The sequence below is a fragment of the Ictidomys tridecemlineatus genome, chromosome 6 (assembly GCF_052094955.1).
Source record: "Ictidomys tridecemlineatus isolate mIctTri1 chromosome 6, mIctTri1.hap1, whole genome shotgun sequence".
In the NCBI taxonomy this organism is placed as follows: domain Eukaryota; kingdom Metazoa; phylum Chordata; class Mammalia; order Rodentia; family Sciuridae; genus Ictidomys; species Ictidomys tridecemlineatus.
Genome location: NC_135482.1, coordinates 162,709,439 through 162,727,236, shown reverse-complemented (window position 1 = coordinate 162,727,236; position 17,798 = coordinate 162,709,439). Strand labels below are relative to the sequence as shown.

Sequence of the window (17,798 nt, the reverse complement as noted above, 5' to 3'; positions counted from 1 at the left end):
GTTGAGGCCAAAATATTCAAGTTTGAGGCAAAGATTTTTCCATCCCAAACTTAACAAAAACAAAACAAATAAAAGCCTAAGTTGCATTCCATTTGGGCACTTCCACTTACTGCAACTCCCAGAAGACTAAATCTTTTCAGTGAATCACTGTTCTGGATCTTGATTTTGCTTCACTTCACTAACATCTTGGCAAGTCGTCTATGTAATCCTAGTCACAGAGTTTTACATTAAAACATGGGCAAAAGAGGACAGTCTGTTTTATATATTTACTACATTTACTTAAAACAGTGATTCACTATTTTTTCCTTTATGTTTCTCAAACATCTAAATATTCTGAGAAATTATTTCTATATTCTTTTTGGGTATTTTAGAGACTCACTCAAAGAACAAATTGGGAAATCTTTTCCAGAATGTACACCGGAATCACCCAGGTAATTCTTTTCAGCATATACATGCTTAGTCTCTATTCCACACCAATGAATCAGAATCTCTGGGAAACTTAAAAATAAAGTAAAAAGAAAATACTAAGAAATACTAGAAAGAACAAGGTTTATGTTTCAAGTCTAGCCTTTGATTTTAATCTGCTTACCAACTAATATGTTAACCTATTATTTTTTCATATATACTCTTAGAAGACATGAAACTCTTGGGTCAGAAAGAAAGGATTTTACTATTCACAATACTGCAGTATGAGCATCTTATTTGTGATGGTATCTTGCCCTCAAGTCCCATGGGAGGTGATGCAGACAGTTGCCAGTTTGTGTTATAAGATGGGGACACTGAGCCTGGGGATTCTGATGTTTTACAGCCAACAGTAATCCGATCTGCTCTTTGCCCCTGAGAGGGACATTACCTAAACCCTCAATTTTGCTTGCTGCAAACACAACTCTAAGAAATGATCTACATAAAGAGCAATCGATGCCTTGCATTTTTGACACAACCACCAAGATATATATGTACTTGAGAGAACCATAGAATGTTTTTCAACATATTTCTATGAATTAATGTTAGACGGTATTAAGAGTTACATTTGAAAAATTTAAAAAAGCAAGATATAGAAGCATATCACAAATTTGACTTTTTAAAAATAGGACAGACATATAGGTTTGTATATGTACATATTTTTAGAAGAGTATTAAGAAACCCCCTTGGAAGTAGAAATGGCAAACTTGGGTGTTAGAGGGTCTTTTATCCTTCTTTATATTATTCCTTTTGTTTTGTTATTATGAACAATTTTTTTTTGTAACAATGGTAATGGTTTACCTGTTTTTTGTCAGTAGATTCTCTGGCCATCTCTTTATCATCTCCTAAGGGTCCACATTTGTCTTCTTCATTTTCCTATTTAAAATCAGATTAAGAGGGAAAAATTAATATGATTAATCCAATATTTCCATATTTAAAAGGTAGTTTCCTTGACCTTAGACCATTCATTTGTTTTCTCTTTGATGAAACTCTGCACTGACTTCTCACTTTGTTCAGGATCAAATCCAGACTACACTTAACATAGTAAATAAGGCCTATATAATCTCCCCTGGCTATTTTTATATAATATTAGAAATTGTGACTAGAAAGAAAAAAATTATAGTTTAAGATTTCAGAATTGAGGCACTTTTGAGCAATGGAAAAGTCCAAAGGGTGGCCCATGGCTATGAATGACTAAGTTGGAATAGAGGTAGGTCATTAGAGTTGAGAAGATAAGGAAATATGTAGCAAAGGTATTATATATGGATTATAGTAGACAGAGTAATGGCTCCTGAAGATCTTTTGTCCCACTCCCTGGAGCCTGTGACTATATTATGTTTTATGATAAAAGAGAATAAAGGTTACAGATGTAATGAAAGCTGCCAATCATTTATCATGAGATGGGGAGATAATCCTGTAGGTCCAAGGTTATTAAAAGGTCTTAGTAAGCAGATGAGGCAAGCAGGGAAGGCAAAGTGAGACAACTGAGAGTCAACTGGCCAATGCTCATTTTGAAGATGGAAGGGGCCATGGGCCAAGGAATACAGGTAGTCTCCAAAGTTACAAGAGGCAAGGAAATAGACTTCCTCCAGAGCCTCCAGAAGGAATTCAGCCCTGCTGACATTTTGATTTTACAATGAGACCCATTTTGGACTTCTGACCTCCGGAACTGTACAATAATAAATTTTTGTTTTAGTTAACTTTGTAGTAATTCATTACAGCATTAATAAAAACCTAATTCAGAGATGTCCTTAAGTCTCCTCTAAAAGTGAAAATTAAAGGTGAAACAAAGTTTTGAGGCAAGATCCAAAGACTTTAGATAAAGGTCAACCATAGACCTACTTGCTCAAGATGCAATCCTCATAGAACTTATGATTTATAAACACAGACAAGATGATATAGTAGAATTCAGTGAGTCGAAAAATGGGATAGTTAACAAATTGGGGGAAATTTTTGAGGTAGGAACGGGAATTTGATGAATGCTGACCTTGGCCTTGTGAAACAAGTACTGGATGACAGAAATGGAACAATCCCAATAAGTTTATAAAACAAAAACTATGTCCTTCTGGGTGTGGTGGCACACACCTATAATCCCAGCTACTCAGAAGGCTGAGATCGGAAGATCACAAGTTCAAGGCCAGTGTGAGCTACTTAGTGAGATCCCATCTCAAAAAAAAATATAAAAAGGGGGAAGAAGAGAGGGAGGAGGAGGGAGGTGGCTGCACTGTGGCAGAGGAGCAGGAGCAGGAGGGGGATGGAGAGAAGGCTCCTGGGTGGCATGGCGCTCCTGCTCCTCCAGGCACTGTCAGTCAGGGCTGAACCCCTGCAGGATAAGGAAGCCTGTGTGGGTACCAACAATCAAAGCTACATCTGCAACACAGGACACTGCTGTGGACAGTCTCAGTGCTGCAACTACTACTATGAACTCTGGTGGTTCTGGCTGGTGTGGACCATCATCATCATCATCCTGAGCTGCTGCTGTGTCTGCCACCTCCTCGAAGCCAAGCACCGCCTTCAGGCCCAGCGGCGGCAACATGAAATCAACCTGATTGCCTACCAGGAAGCCCACAATTACTCAGCGCTGCCATTTTATCTCAGGTTTTTGCCAAACTATTTACTACCTCCTTATGAGGAAGTGGTGAACAGACCTCCAACTCCTCCCCCGCCGTACAATGCCTTTCAGCTACAGCAGCAGCAGCAGCTGCCTCCTCAGCGTGGCCCTGCAAGTGGCAGCCCTCCGGGTGCTGATCCTACCAGGGGCTCCCAGGGGGCACAGAGCAACCCCTTGTCTGTGCCCAGCAGAGGAAGCACAAGACCCCCAAGCATCGCTGATCCTGAGCCCTCTGACGTGCCAGCTGACCAAGCAGCTACCAAAGCCCCCGGAATGGAGCCCAGTGGCTCAGTGGCCAGCCTCGGGGAGCTAGACCCAGCGGCCTTCCTGGACAAGGATTCAGAATGTAAGGAGGAGCTACTGAAAGATTCCAGCTCTGAACATGGCAGTGTGCTCCCCGATAGCAAAGATGAGACACCTGGCAGACATCTCCGCTTCACAGGTGACTCAGACATTGAGGTGTGTGTGTGCAACCGGGGCCATCATGACGATGACTTCAAAGAATTCACCACACTCATTGATGCTCTGGATGGGCCCCTGGACTTCTGTGACAGCTGCCACGTGAGGCCTCCTGGTGATGAGGAGGAAGGGCTCTGCCAGCCCTCTGAGGAACAGGCTGGAGAGCCTGGACATTCCCACCTGCCTCGGCCGCCCCCGTACCTGCTGCTCAACATCATCAATGAGCAGGACTCGCCAAACTCCCAGAGCAGCAGCTCCCCCAGCTAGAGTAGGCTCTGCCTGTGACCGGAAACTTGGCAAAGCAACCAGGGTAAGGGAGACTCAAGAGAGAAGCATTAAGTGACTTTCAGAGGAAGTGGTACAGCCACTTTTTTTTCCCTTCTCTCCTGCTTTTTCCTACATCTCCAAGTACAGTTTGGGGTGTGGGTGCCTCTCCCTCACAAAAACACAGTATTGTGGAGTGCTGAGAGCCATAGCCAAGTAAGAATGATGCATGGCATTTTTGGTTGAAAGGTGACCCTGCTCAGGGATTAGGGTGGCTCCAGGTTTAGGATTGGATCCTGCTGGATTAAGGTGGCTCCGGGTTTAGGGTGGATCCTGCTGGATTAGGGTGGCTCCAGGTTTAGGGTGGATCCTGCTGGGAATAGGGCATATCCTGCTGCCTCAGGCGCCTGCTCCTTGAGTTCTCGTGGGGTTCTGAGAGTATTGGTACGCAGAGCCCAGTGGAGGGAGTGTATTTTCCGAAAACGTGCTGGTGAGAGTTCAGGAATAAAGAGTTGCTGTTTCAATCTACAAGGCGGTGTGGTGGCTCGGTTATTTTGTGCCCAGACAGACTGCGGCATTGAATAAAGAGTTGCTGTTTGAATCTACAAGGCTTTTGTGGTGGCTTGGTTATTTTGTGCCCAGACAGACTGCGGCAATGGAGGGCTGAGAAGTTGGTTCCATGACTCATTCCTCATCCCCTTCTTCCCCCCTTTCAAGTCATATCTCACCTACGGGCTTTGGTCAGAGAGATGTGTTTTAAAGCCCCCAAAGAAGGGGACTGGGACTATGTCCTGCAATGATTCTTGGTGATGTAGTGGATTTATGCTCTGGTTTTAGTTTAAGAGAACTTTGTTGTGTCTCAGTTCAACAGAAGCACCCCTTCTTAGCCCTGGTTGAAGAAGGAAGCCACAGAGGCCTAGGGATTGTCAACTGTGGCTGCCAGTGTCTGCACAGCCAGAGTTGAGCTGATTCTGTGGGAGGATGAGTGCTGGTGGACAGGTTGGTAGGAGGCTTGCTGATCTCTCAAATTCCAGGTGACAAGAAAATGTACCACTGTGCATCCTGGAGGGGCCCCTTCCTTCCCAGAAGGCTCAGGTGTGGAAGGGCAGACTGCCTTTTCTTTGTTAAAACAAAACAAAACAAAACAACAAAAGCCAGCTAGAAACAAGAACCTTTCCAGTGGGCTTGCAAGAATTCTCTTCTGGACAAGGGAAGTTTGTGCTTTCCCAGGTTAGTTTTCCATGAATGTGGCTGCAGTTGAGCCAGAGGGAGATGTTTGTGTGTGGGCTTGGAGTGGGTTAGCTCTGAGCAGCAGGCCCTAAATCTGGGAGTGGAGAGAAGTGAGGCTTCCTGCATCTCTGCCCTTTGGTCTGTGCCCACAGGTGACCAGTGTCCTTGTTCATCCCTAGCACATGGTCTGCAGGACTTTGTAGCTCCTTGTACTCTTATGAACAGAGAGTCTGAGGAAGCTGTGGGTCCTGGGAAAAGCAGCCCCATAGTCTGGTTCTCATACAGTATTTTCTCTTTGAAAAAGTCTCTTGTTGTTATGTTGAAAGGGTAAAGTTTCTAAGCTGGAAAGCTTGAATGTAAAAGATTAGGTATTATTAAATTCCTCTGTTACACCCAGATTCCTGAGATAGTTAAAACAATGCCCTACTGGCCATTTAGCCTAGGGCCCTGTGCAGTTGTCACAGGGCCCGAACCAATCAGTTTGAATGTGTAACCCACTTAGGAATGACCAATCACCCCCACCCGACCTGTTCCTGCCAATGAATGTGCCAATCACGTCTCAGAGTTGTTGTTCAATTTTCCCGCCTCATGATGATTTGTTCTGATGTATGCAAAGCCCACCGCCCTCTCCAGAAAGTGTACTTAAGCTCTGCTTGACCTCAGCTCGGGGCTCCGGGCTGCTCTCCCTTCTTGAGTGAGCATGGAGCCCCAGCGCGCTGGAATGAATCCCCAATAAATCCCCTTTTGCCAATTGCATGGAGCCAGTCTCTCATGTGGTCTCTTTCTCCGACGCTCCGCCGGACCCTTACAGTGTGTTTGTTTGTTTTAAACTGACCACTTGGAAGAAATCCCTTGGTTATCTGCGGTTCTCATGCTCTCTCCCTGTCCCTAGCCCATTGGGGTCGGATGACTCACTTTTCTGTAACCTATGAAAGGAGTTTTGGTGGCCTAGGTGGGAGGTGGAGGCAGCCTCCAGAAGGACCATAGGATCTTTATTACTGTCATCTGGTTTTGGACAATCAGTTGAGCTTTGATAGGAAAACTCTGAAAGAAGAAAGCAATCAGCTGAAACTAACATTCCCCATCCATCCCTGTTCATATGAAAAGTTTGGTTCTTCTCCCACTTTTGAATGATGATATTCAGGCTAAGCATTGATGTTATAGTAAAAAAGGAAAAAAAAAAAAAATATATATATATATATATAAACAGACAAATCCAAGGCTGTGAGGTGAATGAGTGTCTGTTTGGATTCCAGCGAACCAAAATTCATGTCGAACAAAGTGAAGTCTGTAGACGATGACTTTGAATGACCTGTAGTGTGTGTGTGTCTCGTGTGTGTGAGCCCCACACCCCGTGATTCTTTGAATGGCAGCCATCCTGCTCACGTTAACCACACGTCTGAAGCAAACATGGCCCTCTCAAGGTAATTTATTTTATGCATTTACTGTTTACCGAACATACGTCTGTGTACCTGAGTGTATTTGGCAGCATTGTCGACGGCGCCCCCCTGTGTTTGCCTGAGATACTGCGCTCAAGGTAGAGGTTCCACTCTGCTCATCACTGCAATTTGCACATTGCTCCGTGGACACTCAGAGGCCGTGTCCTGTCCCTGTTAATGGAAGTGTGCTCTGAACCTGTCTGCCTCCCTCCCATACTCCTTGCCTTCAGTCTCAGCCTCCAGAGGGTGTCCACAACCATTTGGGACAGAAGGCAAAAGTGGAATTCCAGACAGAAGCTTGATTGGCTCTTCAGTGACAAGCTTGGCCTTGCTGTGGTCCAGACATCAGCCTGCCCAGAATTGCCAGGAGGCTTTGGCAGACTCCACAGAGCCACAGCACAGTCCTTCCTTTGTTGAGTTCAGGGAGGACTGGCGTGTGGCCAGAGGGGTGCCACAGCACAGCAGCCCTCAGATGCCTACCTTCCATCTTCCTTTGGAAATCACAGACAACTCACTGAAGTGTCTCCAAGGAGAACAAGTTTTACCAAAATGAATCTTTCTTCATTTAACTGATCAAATGGATGAATCTAACCCTCTAGGTTTCTTTCCCCAATGGGGAGCTGGTCTGAGTATTGACTGTTGGCTTCACTGAAGCATCTTACCCTGAAGGCCTGAGAAGAAGCACAGTGGCCAAGCTGGGCTTAACTAGTAAGCTGCGGTTGGCCACGTCTGCTGGAGGCTTCCTTCTCAGAGAAGGAGACAGGGAACTGAAGGAATAGTCAGGGGGTCAGAGAGACTAGGTTGAGTCTGGTTTTCCAGATGAATGAGAAGGAAAGGATTGGTGGAGGGTTTGTTGCTACAGTCGGAAGATTTGCAAATGCTAACACATTCCTGTGTGAGGCACATCACCATTTGTCAGTTATTGTGAATATGTATATTTTAAGCAATAAGATTCAGCTGGTCAGATTTTTCTGGGCAGTCTCAGTGACGCATTTCCTGTGCTGTGACTGTTTTGAAGACAGAAATTCATCCCCCCCCCAAAAAAAAATATAAAAAGGGTTAGGGGCCAGCCGTTGTGGCACATGCCTGTAATCCCAGTGGTTGAGGAGACTGAAGCAGGAGGATGGAGAGCTCAAAGCCAGCCTCAGCAAGACTCTCTCTCTAAATTAAAAAAAGGGGCTAGGAATGTGATTCAGTAGTTAAACATCTCTAGGTACAAAAAAAAAAAAAAAGGGGGTGGGGGTGGCTAGGAATATAGTTCAGTGGTAGAGCACTGCTGGGTTCAATATGCCTTACCACCAAAATACAAGTCCTGGGAATAAGTTTTCTGTTTAAGCAAAACAGGAAGCAGAGGAAGTGATGGGGCTGGAAGTGAATTGTGGGCTGGGGCTGATAGTAGCAGTGATAAAAATGTAAGTGATAATAAGGGTACCTAACATCTACTGAGTATTCACCATGTACTAGTCTCTAAATTTTTTCATTTAATTCTCACAACTTTACAAATGAGGAAATTGTGGCTGAGAGATTAAATAAGTCAACTCCAGTCACATAGTTAAAGGGGTAAGCCAGAATCTAGCCCCAAACCCACTATCTTATCTAAAATGCTATACTGCCTCTGTTCTGTTCTGAAAAAGTATTTTTTAGCATAAAAATAATGGACCAAAGGACACAATGGAAAGAGCTGGGAGAGAGAAATATGAAATATATAGGGAAAAAATGAGAAAACAATGCAATCATTCTATTTCTTATTTATTTATTTTTATGGTACTGAAGATTGAACTCAGGTTTGATTTACCACTAAGCTACATCCACAGCCCTTTTTATTTTTATTTTTTTTAAATTTTGAGACAGGGTCTCAAAGTTGGGGAGGCTTGCCTTGAACTTGTGATCTTTCTGCCTCAACCTCCTAATTGCTGGGATTACAGGTGTGTGACAACTGCAGCTGGCTGTAGTCATTCTAATTCTTTCTTTTTTTTTCTTTCCAGAGAGAGAGAGAAAGTTATTTGAGAATAAAAGTGAAAGCTTTTTCATACTTCATACCTGACAAGGTACCTTTGTTCTGATAACATGCCATCCACATTCAGCTCCACCAATAGCATAATGGACATATTTCTTCTTATAAAGATATGGACATAAATAAAGAACTATGACTAAAAAGAGTCAATGGAAAGGTGAAGCCCAAAATCTGAGAGTAATTCATAGCATTTATTCTAATTCTTATACTTAAGGTAATCTTCAATAATTTAGATAAGTATAACTTGAACTAAAATGAAAAATTATGAACCAGTTGAGAGAAATAATTATTTTTATATAACAGCCATTTTTAGAGTGCTTGATTTCTGCTACATAATTTTTAATTGTGTTACCCTCATACAACTCATAAACAATTACTTTCCCTCGAAATCACTTCTTAGTTTGGACTGGAATCTTAAACAAAACAAAACAAAACAAAACAAACAAAAAAACCAACTAAGTAACTAATGTTGTACTTCTGGTAATTTTTTAAAAAATATTTTTAGTTGTAGATAGACACAATATCTTTATATTATTTATTTTTATGTGATGCTAAGGACCAAACCTGCTGAGAGCCATAGCCAAGTAGGAATGACGCATGGCATTTTGGGTTGAAAGGTGACCCTGCTCAGGGATTAGGGCAGCTCCGGGTTTAGGGTGGATCCTGTAGGGAATAGGGCGGCTCCAGGATTAGGGTGGATCCTGCTGGGATTAGGGCGTATCCTGCTGCCTCAGGCACTGCTCCTTTGGAGTTCCCAGTGGAGTTCTTCTGAGAGAATTGGGGCACGGAGGAGCCGGGTGGAGGCAGTGTGTTCAACACACGGGAAGTGTGGGTAGAGTGTCGAGTGTCGGTGAGAGTTCAGGAATAAAGAGTTGCTGTTTGAATCTACAAGGCTGTGTGGTGGCTTGGTTATTTTGTGCCCAGCCAGACTGCAGCACAAACCCAGTACCTCACACATGCTAGGCAAGTGCTCTACCACTGAGCCACAATAGCAGCCCATAATTCTTAGTTTTTATACTCAATGTTTATCTTGCTAAATAATTCTTAAGGAGTACCCATAAATGGTGTAAATATCTGACAACAAAGAAAAACTCAGACGCCAGTTATGGGTGGAAATGGTTGTAAGTTAATACACTAAGGCTGGAAAAATTTATAACTGACATGCAATTTATCAAAATCATAATAAAAACATATAGTACATAACATAATATGTACCGAGCACTAAAAGCTTTACACTGAACTACTGAGAATGAACTACCTCATCCATTTCCCATACAAACCCCAAATAGTATGTATTAAGTACCATTCCACTTTATAGATGAGGAAAGTAAAACAGCTTATCCAAAGACACAACTAGCATGAGATGGAGCCAAGATCTGGACCCAGGCATGTTGGCTACAAAAGCCTTGGCTACTCTTAAAAATATTAGACATGGTTACTGCCCCAGTGCAATTTTACACATATTTTCCTACATTAAATGAAAAGGGAAAAATCCAGAACTAAATGATTTCAAATGAATAAAGGAAACAGAAAAGATTGAGAAGCAGAAAACAAAAAGAACTATGAGGAACTGTTTTTGCTTCTGCCCATTTTATAATATAATGAACATATATTACTTTGGTAACTCATAAGAACACTTTTAAAAAGACAAAAGGCTGGTAGAAGTGTCAAAAACAGTATTTCTAATACAATCACATGTCAAATTGTATCTTGGAGCTTCTGTAACTTACTTTATATGGCAAAAGTGAAACACAGAATAATCAAATAATCTTATTATTTTAGCTTAAAGAATATCTTTTTTTCTCAATAGTTCTTACTCAACCCTATAAAGACTATGTGCAATTCAAATGTATAAAATATACTATAGTAATTGGTAAAGAAGTATCAGGTGTGCTGGCTGTGGTGGTGCACGCCTATAATCTGCTTGGGAAGCTAAGACAGGAAGATCGCAGGTTCAAAGTCAGCCTTCAGCAATTTAGCAAGGCCCTAAGCAAATACAAAATAAAAAACGGATATGTATGGCTCAGTGGTTAAGTGACCCTGGATTCAATCCCAGGTATAAATAAATAAATAAGGCAAAAAAATGGGTATCATTCTACAAGTATAAATATGATGGTAACATTCATGATATATAAACTTCAGCTATATTCCTATTGTTTCAATATTATGATTTTCTGCTGTGCTTGGTGGTATGTACAACTTGGAAGGCTGAGGCAGGAATGCAAGACTAAAACCAGTCTCAGCAACTGATTGAGACCTTGTCTTAAAATAAAAAATAAAAAGGACTGGGTGTGTAGCTAAGTGGTAAAGCACTCCTGGATTCAAATCTCAGTACCAAAAAAAAAAAAAAAAAGCATGATTTAAAATTTTTTTTATGTAGATTAAGACTTAAGTTTATATTTATACAATAAAAAAAAAAGAGTGGAGCACAATGTACTCCCTTTCATTTTACCCCTTCTCCACACTGTCATTCTTGCTTCTTTGCAATGGTCATGACATTAGAACCAATGAAATTACTATACACCTCTACTTTATTGATATTAGATGAACAAATAGTTGACAACCAACCAAAATGATTTTCTAAACATTTGGTAAATTTGCTTCTCTGAAATTTAAGACACATTTTCGTAAATAAATAATGCTAAAAATGACAGTCAAGTTCCCAAGCTAACATACAAAAGCTTATTTAACCCAAACTATCACTGCTAGAATAATCCTAAGGATGTCTTAGTTTAAGTACCTGAGTCCTTAAGCCTGTAGGCGAGGAATAGAAGTGGAGGCCATCTCAACAGCTGTGGGTCAAGGAGACACAGGTGCTAGGGCACAGCTGGGAAGACACTAATGTAGTGAATAGTCACAGGGCAGGGTCAGAATGAGGATGTAAGACTGATGACCTTTCTAATGTTCAAGTCAACTCTATTTTAGGTCAGCTGGAATTCTTAAAGCATGAGTTTTGTTTTATTGGATGCCAATGCCCTTTGTACTTATTCCTATGTCTGACCTTTGATTTAAAAACCTTAAATAGATTAGGTGTTTGTTCAAGTCGGTTTTCTAAACAAGACTCCAAATAAAATAGTTAAAAGACTGATTTCTTTCCTTTAAAAAATTCCCATGGTGCAGATGAAAGAAGAAGTCATAACTTTTAGGGGAAACATGGAAATATAAATTCAATCCTTTGTTAAGATATAAAGTTATATAAAACCCTGTACTAATGAAGTTCCTTAAGTCTAAAATTTAATTATTACTATTTTTTTTTTTACCAAAATGCTAACTGAAAGCCTTATCTCAGTTATTTTCTTAGGCTTCACAGCTTTCTCCATAAAGAACAAGGAAATGGTAGAGTGTACATTATTTGCAAACAAAGTTTGGTAATTAGTTGGCCAATGACTTCCTTCCTAATAGAAATATAAATATCATTATTCACTAATTTAATAAAACTTGTGCTTGTCTGTTGAAAAAGAACTTAATTTTAGCACAGGATATATTTTGGGGCGTATGTGTGTGTAAACAGAATTAAAATAAAATCAAATCTGGATATTATTTTTTTTAAAAAAAAGCTCCTTTAAAATTACTATTCAACCTCTAACAAGTCCAGTTTTTAAAATGTACCTTTTTTATTTTGTTTTGTTTTGCAATACAGGGGACTGAACCCAAAGAGATCCTATCACTGAGCTACATCCTCAGCCCTTTTTATTTTCATCTTGAGATGGGGCCTTCCTGAGTTGCTGAGGCTGGCCTTGAACTTGCAATTCTTCTGCCTCAACCTTCCCGAGTTGCTGGGATTTCAGGTGTGTGCCACTATGCTCAGCTAAAATGTGCTGTTTAAAGTCTTAAAGCTCTAAACATTTGCTTCTAATATTGTGGCTCTTGAATACAAATTTTATCTGCAAAAAAGATCTAAAACAGTATGGGAATCTTCTATATCTATAAAATAATATTAAGCTGTAAACAAGTAGAAAAAATAAAGGAATTTCCAAATTCATGAAGGAAATGAAGAACTTTCTCAAAACCATTAATAAAATCAGGGTGGGTACTGGATAGTGTTAAGAAATAGAGAATAACAATGTATAAAATTTTAAATACTGTTTTACTATTTATAAAATATTTCCCATAAGAATGGGGGGGGAAGCACAATTTTATCATGAGATGAATTCCCTTACTTCCTATTAAAATTCCTAAATACAATCCTGATACTGATAGAATAAAATCTAAACTCCTCTGCAATGCCTACATCTTTTAAAAAAAATTCTTAGTTGTAGATGGACATAATACCTTTATTTTATGTGTTTATTTTTATGTGTTGCTGAGGATTGAACATAGTGTCTCACACATGGTAGGCAAGTGCTCTATCACTGAGCCCCAGACACAGCCATAGGCCAATACATAGATTTTTTACAACATGATTCCCACCTACCTTCCCAAGCTTATTTATAGTCTCATCCTCCACCCAACTTCACTCTCAGGCTGAGGACCACAAATTCATTTCTCTAAGCTTATTTACATGGTAACCTCCAATTTGAGCAAATGCCTACTCATGCTTTATGTCTCAGTGTAAATTCTACCTTAATAGTGGAATCCTTCCTTCACTTTCTCATGTTGTGCCTGGTTCTAAACCTTGTTAGCATCTTCGCTTATAATTTATAATTGGCTCCATCATATAACTGTATCTTAATATTTAAATGCCTTATTATTCTCCACATTAGAAAATAAGGACCATATCTTTTCTTCTTTTTTAAACATTTTTTTAGTTCTTGATGGACCTTTATTTTATTTATTTATATGTGGTACTGAGAATCAAACCCAGTGCCTCACATGTTAGGCAAACACTCTACCACTGAGCCACAACCCCAGCCCCTTTTTTCTTCTTTTTATCTCTAGCATTAACCACACAACTTCAGCCACAATAAAGAAGGCAATCAAAACAAAAAATAAAAAGGTGGTGTTGAATGGCCTCTTAAGAGTAAAGTGGAAATTTAAGTATTTATAGCTTTTCTGTAAAAAAAAAAATCTAGAGCAAATTTTCAGCAGAATTATTGGCAATTTGAAAATCTCAATGCAGAAAATAATCACAATTTTATAAGAGTAGAAAACAATCTTAAGCTTAAAAAAAGATTGGAAGAAAAGTATCCAAATGTTAACAGTATCAAAGTATTAACAGTGGGGTTAGGGTTGTGGCTCAGTGGCAGAGCACTAGCCTTGCACATGTGAAGCACTGGGTTTGATCCTCACCACTACATAAAAATAAATGAATAAAATAAAGTTATTGTGTCTATCTACAACTAAAATAATATTGAAAAAAAAAGAGAAATGTCAACAGTGATGTTTTTAGAATGGTGAGAAGATAGAGGCAATCCCTTTCTCCCCCTGCCCTTTTTAACTGCTTTCTAAAAACTCTTAAAATGCTTAACTTAACCTAAAATTGTTTTTATAAGTTGGCTTTGGCCCTCTAAAAAATTAATGACAACACTAAACATCAAAAATTACCAAACCAAATAGTGAGAACTTACCACCACACCACTCCAAGCATGGAGACAAATGATGAGAATCTAGAACCTTGTTATCCCAAAGGAAGTACAAGGAAATGATGTAGGCTGTACTAGCTTCCAATATATTGGATTTTATGATTATTCTTACTATATATTCCTATCCTGCTTTGATCATCTCCCAAAATCCAAAAAAGAGACTCATATGAAATAATAAACTATGCATTAACAGATTAACAACTAAAGGAAATGCCAAGTAAAATTAGATATGGGCTCCATCTTTAAGCAATTTACCGTTTGGTGGGAGAAAACTAGCCAAAACACTAAAAGGATATGACTGGGTGATAATTTATGTATTATAGACAAAATATTGGTAAAACCAACGTATAAATATTATTACCTGATAAACAAGGCACAGTCTGAGAGTATTTTGTTTTTAGATCAGAAAGATGAACTGCTTCCACTATGAGTTACAAGTATCAAACTATCATGAAGTTTTAAAGGCTTACTTAGAGTTTGGTTTCAAGCGTGACAGCAACTGAAGCAATAAAATCCAATTTGAGACGGTCACTTTTCTAACGGTAAAAACTATCTACAGAAACAAATTATACCTGAGATTTTTGCTTTGGGGCTTCTACTCCTGGGAAGAGCTCCATCCAGAGACTGAGCAGAGTGAAAAGGTTGACTTTAGAAAGTCTTGGCATTTGACCTACAAAGGAGAGGGCAAACACTTCAGAATTTTACTAAAGATGAAAATAGGAACAAAGCTCAAAGCCACTTGGATACAGCAGCATTCGCTTAGTAGCTTTAGCAGGGGTTTAGCCGACAAGAGGAGAACTTTTATGGCAGGAGTCGCTACAACCTCACTTGAGGCGACCTCCCACGACACTTTCCAAAGTTGGACCCATTCTCTTCTTCCCTCGCCCGGCAGAAATAAGTAACACAACAGATACACGTAGTTATGGGAACAATCCAAAAAAAGTTGGGGCAAGTCCTTGCATGTGATGGTGGAGCGGGCTGTTCTCTGGACAGTGATGAGGGGTGGCTTCAAGAGCAGTGAGCAGAACACTGCACTAAAAATGGCAAAGCGTCACGCGCGGCTATTTTGGGAATCAAAATAAAAGCGTCGGGCTTTTCAGCCCCTGGAGTCCTAGCTCTTGATCCTTCGAGGAAAACAAGGCTGGACGCGGGAAATGAGCGCGACTTAGAATTTGTTTGCTCTGAGAAGCCGGAGCGGCCGATCCGGAGGGGACGAGACACCCGGGAGCGGCGGGGCAGGCGAGCAGCGGAGGCAGGGAACTGGAGTTCAATCCGGGCAGGGACGCAAGGCAAAGCCAAAGGCGGGGTGGCAGAAGCAGGGACCCCGGCACTCACCGGTCATGCTGCCAGTCTGGGTGCTGACTGACCGCCCGGCCCCCGCGCTCTCCAGATTTTGCATCTGCCCTGCTTCTTTCACCCCAAGCCCACCAGCCTCTGCTGCCCGGGAAAGCTCTCTCTGTTAGGCATGATCCTGACCCAGCAGCTTCCCTCTAGCCTCCTCCCATCAACTGGTAAGCAGTGATCTTACTCGGCGCAACCGGGTGACGTCTCCAGCCTGACGGCTACTTCCGGGCGCCTTGATGACGTCAGGCCGAGGCCCGCGACTGCGCTGGGCTGCGGGTCGGACGGGAATCGCGGGTGGAATTGAAGCGGAGGGCTGCAAAGTGTTTGTAGTCTCTTTTTGGTTTTCTTTTTCTTTTTTTTTTTTTTATTTTGCCGAAATAAAGTCACTCGAGGATTTCTTGGCCTGAGGTCCCAGGCTGCGCGGACCGATGAGGCGACTGGCTGTGCAGAGTTGAAAATTTGGCTCAGAGAGCCAAGGAGTGTTGAAGTGGAAACCAGCCCACTCTTGTCATGGTCCTGGTTTTTGAGAACCTGAGCGGGTGAAAAGGAATTAGGAGTTGGGCGTCCCAGGAGGTTGTTCTGATCAGAGATTGGCGGGCCTTGGGGACTGTAGGGCCACGGAACACAGCGGGGACGTTCTGTTTCTTATCCAGAACATAAAGAGAGAAGAACTCCAACTGGGGAAAAAATGTGAAGGGAGGAGGGAGGAACGAGTGGTCTCTGGAAAATCTGAGGAGTAGCCTGGCATTGTGGCTTTATGCCAAAACATTCTAGTGCCCTAGACTTGACTCAGAATTAGGCCCCTTTCTTTACAGTGACTCAGAGCCCAGTTTCTGTCAACATCTCGCCTTATACAATTTGAAATACGGATGTGTAGCAAGACACAAACTTTTGAGTTCAAACTATGAAAGCAAAAGTTAAACATGAAAATCCATCATTTTGAAAGAACTAAAGTGAGAATCTTTTCAGTGTTGAGGATGTGGCTGTTATTCATTGATTTTCACTACTATACAGTATCACCATTTATTTGAGTGGAGGAACATTTGGACCAGCTCCTTGCTTCAACAACTTGTTTCAGAGGTTTCAGTCCACAGTAGGCTATCTCCATTGCTCTGGGCCCATGGTGAGGCAGAACATCATAGAAAAAGAGTGTGGTGGAGGAAAGCAGCTCAGGACATGACCACCAGGAAGCAGAGAAAGAGAAAGCTGTGCTCATCAGGGACAAAATATATACCCTAAAGGCAAACCTCCAGTGACTTACCTCCTTCAGCCACACCCTACCTGTCTGTGGTTATCAATCAGTTAATCCATTCAGGTAGATTAATGCACTGGTTAGGTCAAGGCTCCCATAACCCAATCATTTTATCTCTGAGCTTTCTTAATTTTTAGAGTTATTATTTGCATAGGCATTTCAGGATAAAATTTCCATCTAAGTAGGATTTCATAAGTTCTTTATCCATCAGTATTAATGTATTAAATGTCCCAGTGATTTCTTTGACCTATGAGTAATAACTCATAGGAAATGTTTTTTTTTAAGATTTCAGATGTAAAGTGGGCATTTTTTTTCCAAAAAAAAGTTACTGTTATTGCTTTCTAATGTAAAGTTTATGACCAGAGAATATGATCTGTATGACACCAGTTATTTGAAATTTGTTCAGACATGTTTTATGGTCTAGATCAACACTGCTCAATAGAACTGTGCCATAAAGGAAATGTTCTGTGATATGCACTTTCCAGGATGGAAGCCACCAGCATATATGGCTACTGAGAACCTGAAAGTACTTGTGTAACTGAGGAACTGAATTTTTAACTTTATCTGGTTTTAACTAATTTAATTTAAATCACTACATGTTCCATTAAATTATCCTCCTAGAACTCTAATTAGATGTAGTTTAACCATCTGAGTTAAGAAATTTTTCATTTCTCTGTTTCTTTGAGCTACATCCTGGTCAACATCTTCAGATCTATTTTTCAACTTGCTACTTATTTCTTTGACTGTGTAGAATTTTTTTTAATAGTTTGCCTATTCTGAGGATAAAGGTCTTCAGATAAACTGACTATATCGGGGACTTCATTTTGACTCTGCACCTTTCCTGGAATCTGGCTTTTCTCTACAGTCCCTTCATGGCTGTTTACACCATGCTTTTAAAAACAAGCCATGGGCTAGGAGAAATATTTGCAAATCACATATACAATAAAGGACTCATTGTATCCCCAATATGTAAAGAACTCTGTACTCAACAGTAAATCAATAAACAGTTCAATTAGAAAAATAGATAAAAGACTTAAATAGTCACTTCATCAAAGATTTTTAAAATGGCAAATAAGTACAGGAAAAGACGTTCGCTGTCATTAGCCATTAGGAAAATGCATTTAAAAATCATGATGAGACCCTGCTACATACCTATTAGTGTCGGTAGCTGCCACATAGGAACTGAGTTCCCCTTAGCCTT

General features: G+C 40.7%; 2 protein-coding genes across 7 annotated transcripts in view; one reads left to right on the top strand and one right to left on the bottom strand.

The window, feature by feature from the left end:
* The window catches only part of Cdadc1 (cytidine and dCMP deaminase domain containing 1), a 60,415-nt gene extending 44,848 nt beyond the window's left edge, over positions 1 to 15,567 (bottom strand). For 4 of the 6 annotated variants that reach the window (XR_013423382.1, XR_005732114.2, XM_040281540.2 and 1 more), the window contains exons 1-3: positions 15,337 to 15,566; positions 14,574 to 14,671; positions 1,264 to 1,338 (exon numbers count right to left, since the gene is read on the bottom strand). Coding sequence is in view for 4 of the 6 variants with exons in the window: in XM_040281540.2 (XP_040137474.1) it covers positions 1,264 to 1,338; positions 14,574 to 14,671; positions 15,337 to 15,400 (237 nt within the window). In the remaining 2 variants the exon portion in view is untranslated. Of the gene's footprint in view, positions 1 to 1,263; positions 1,339 to 14,573; positions 14,672 to 15,336 lie in introns of all 6 variants that reach the window. The other 2 variants (XM_078016021.1, XM_013360746.4) reach the window with 1 other exon arrangement.
* Positions 2,662 to 4,404, top strand: LOC101977845 (WW domain binding protein 1-like). The gene has a single exon (XM_021729759.3). It carries the CDS (start codon positions 2,717 to 2,719, stop codon positions 3,797 to 3,799), a length of 1,083 nt encoding a protein of 360 aa, XP_021585434.2. The 5' UTR covers positions 2,662 to 2,716; the 3' UTR covers positions 3,800 to 4,404.
* Positions 15,568 to 17,798: the final 2,231 nt, after the last annotated feature.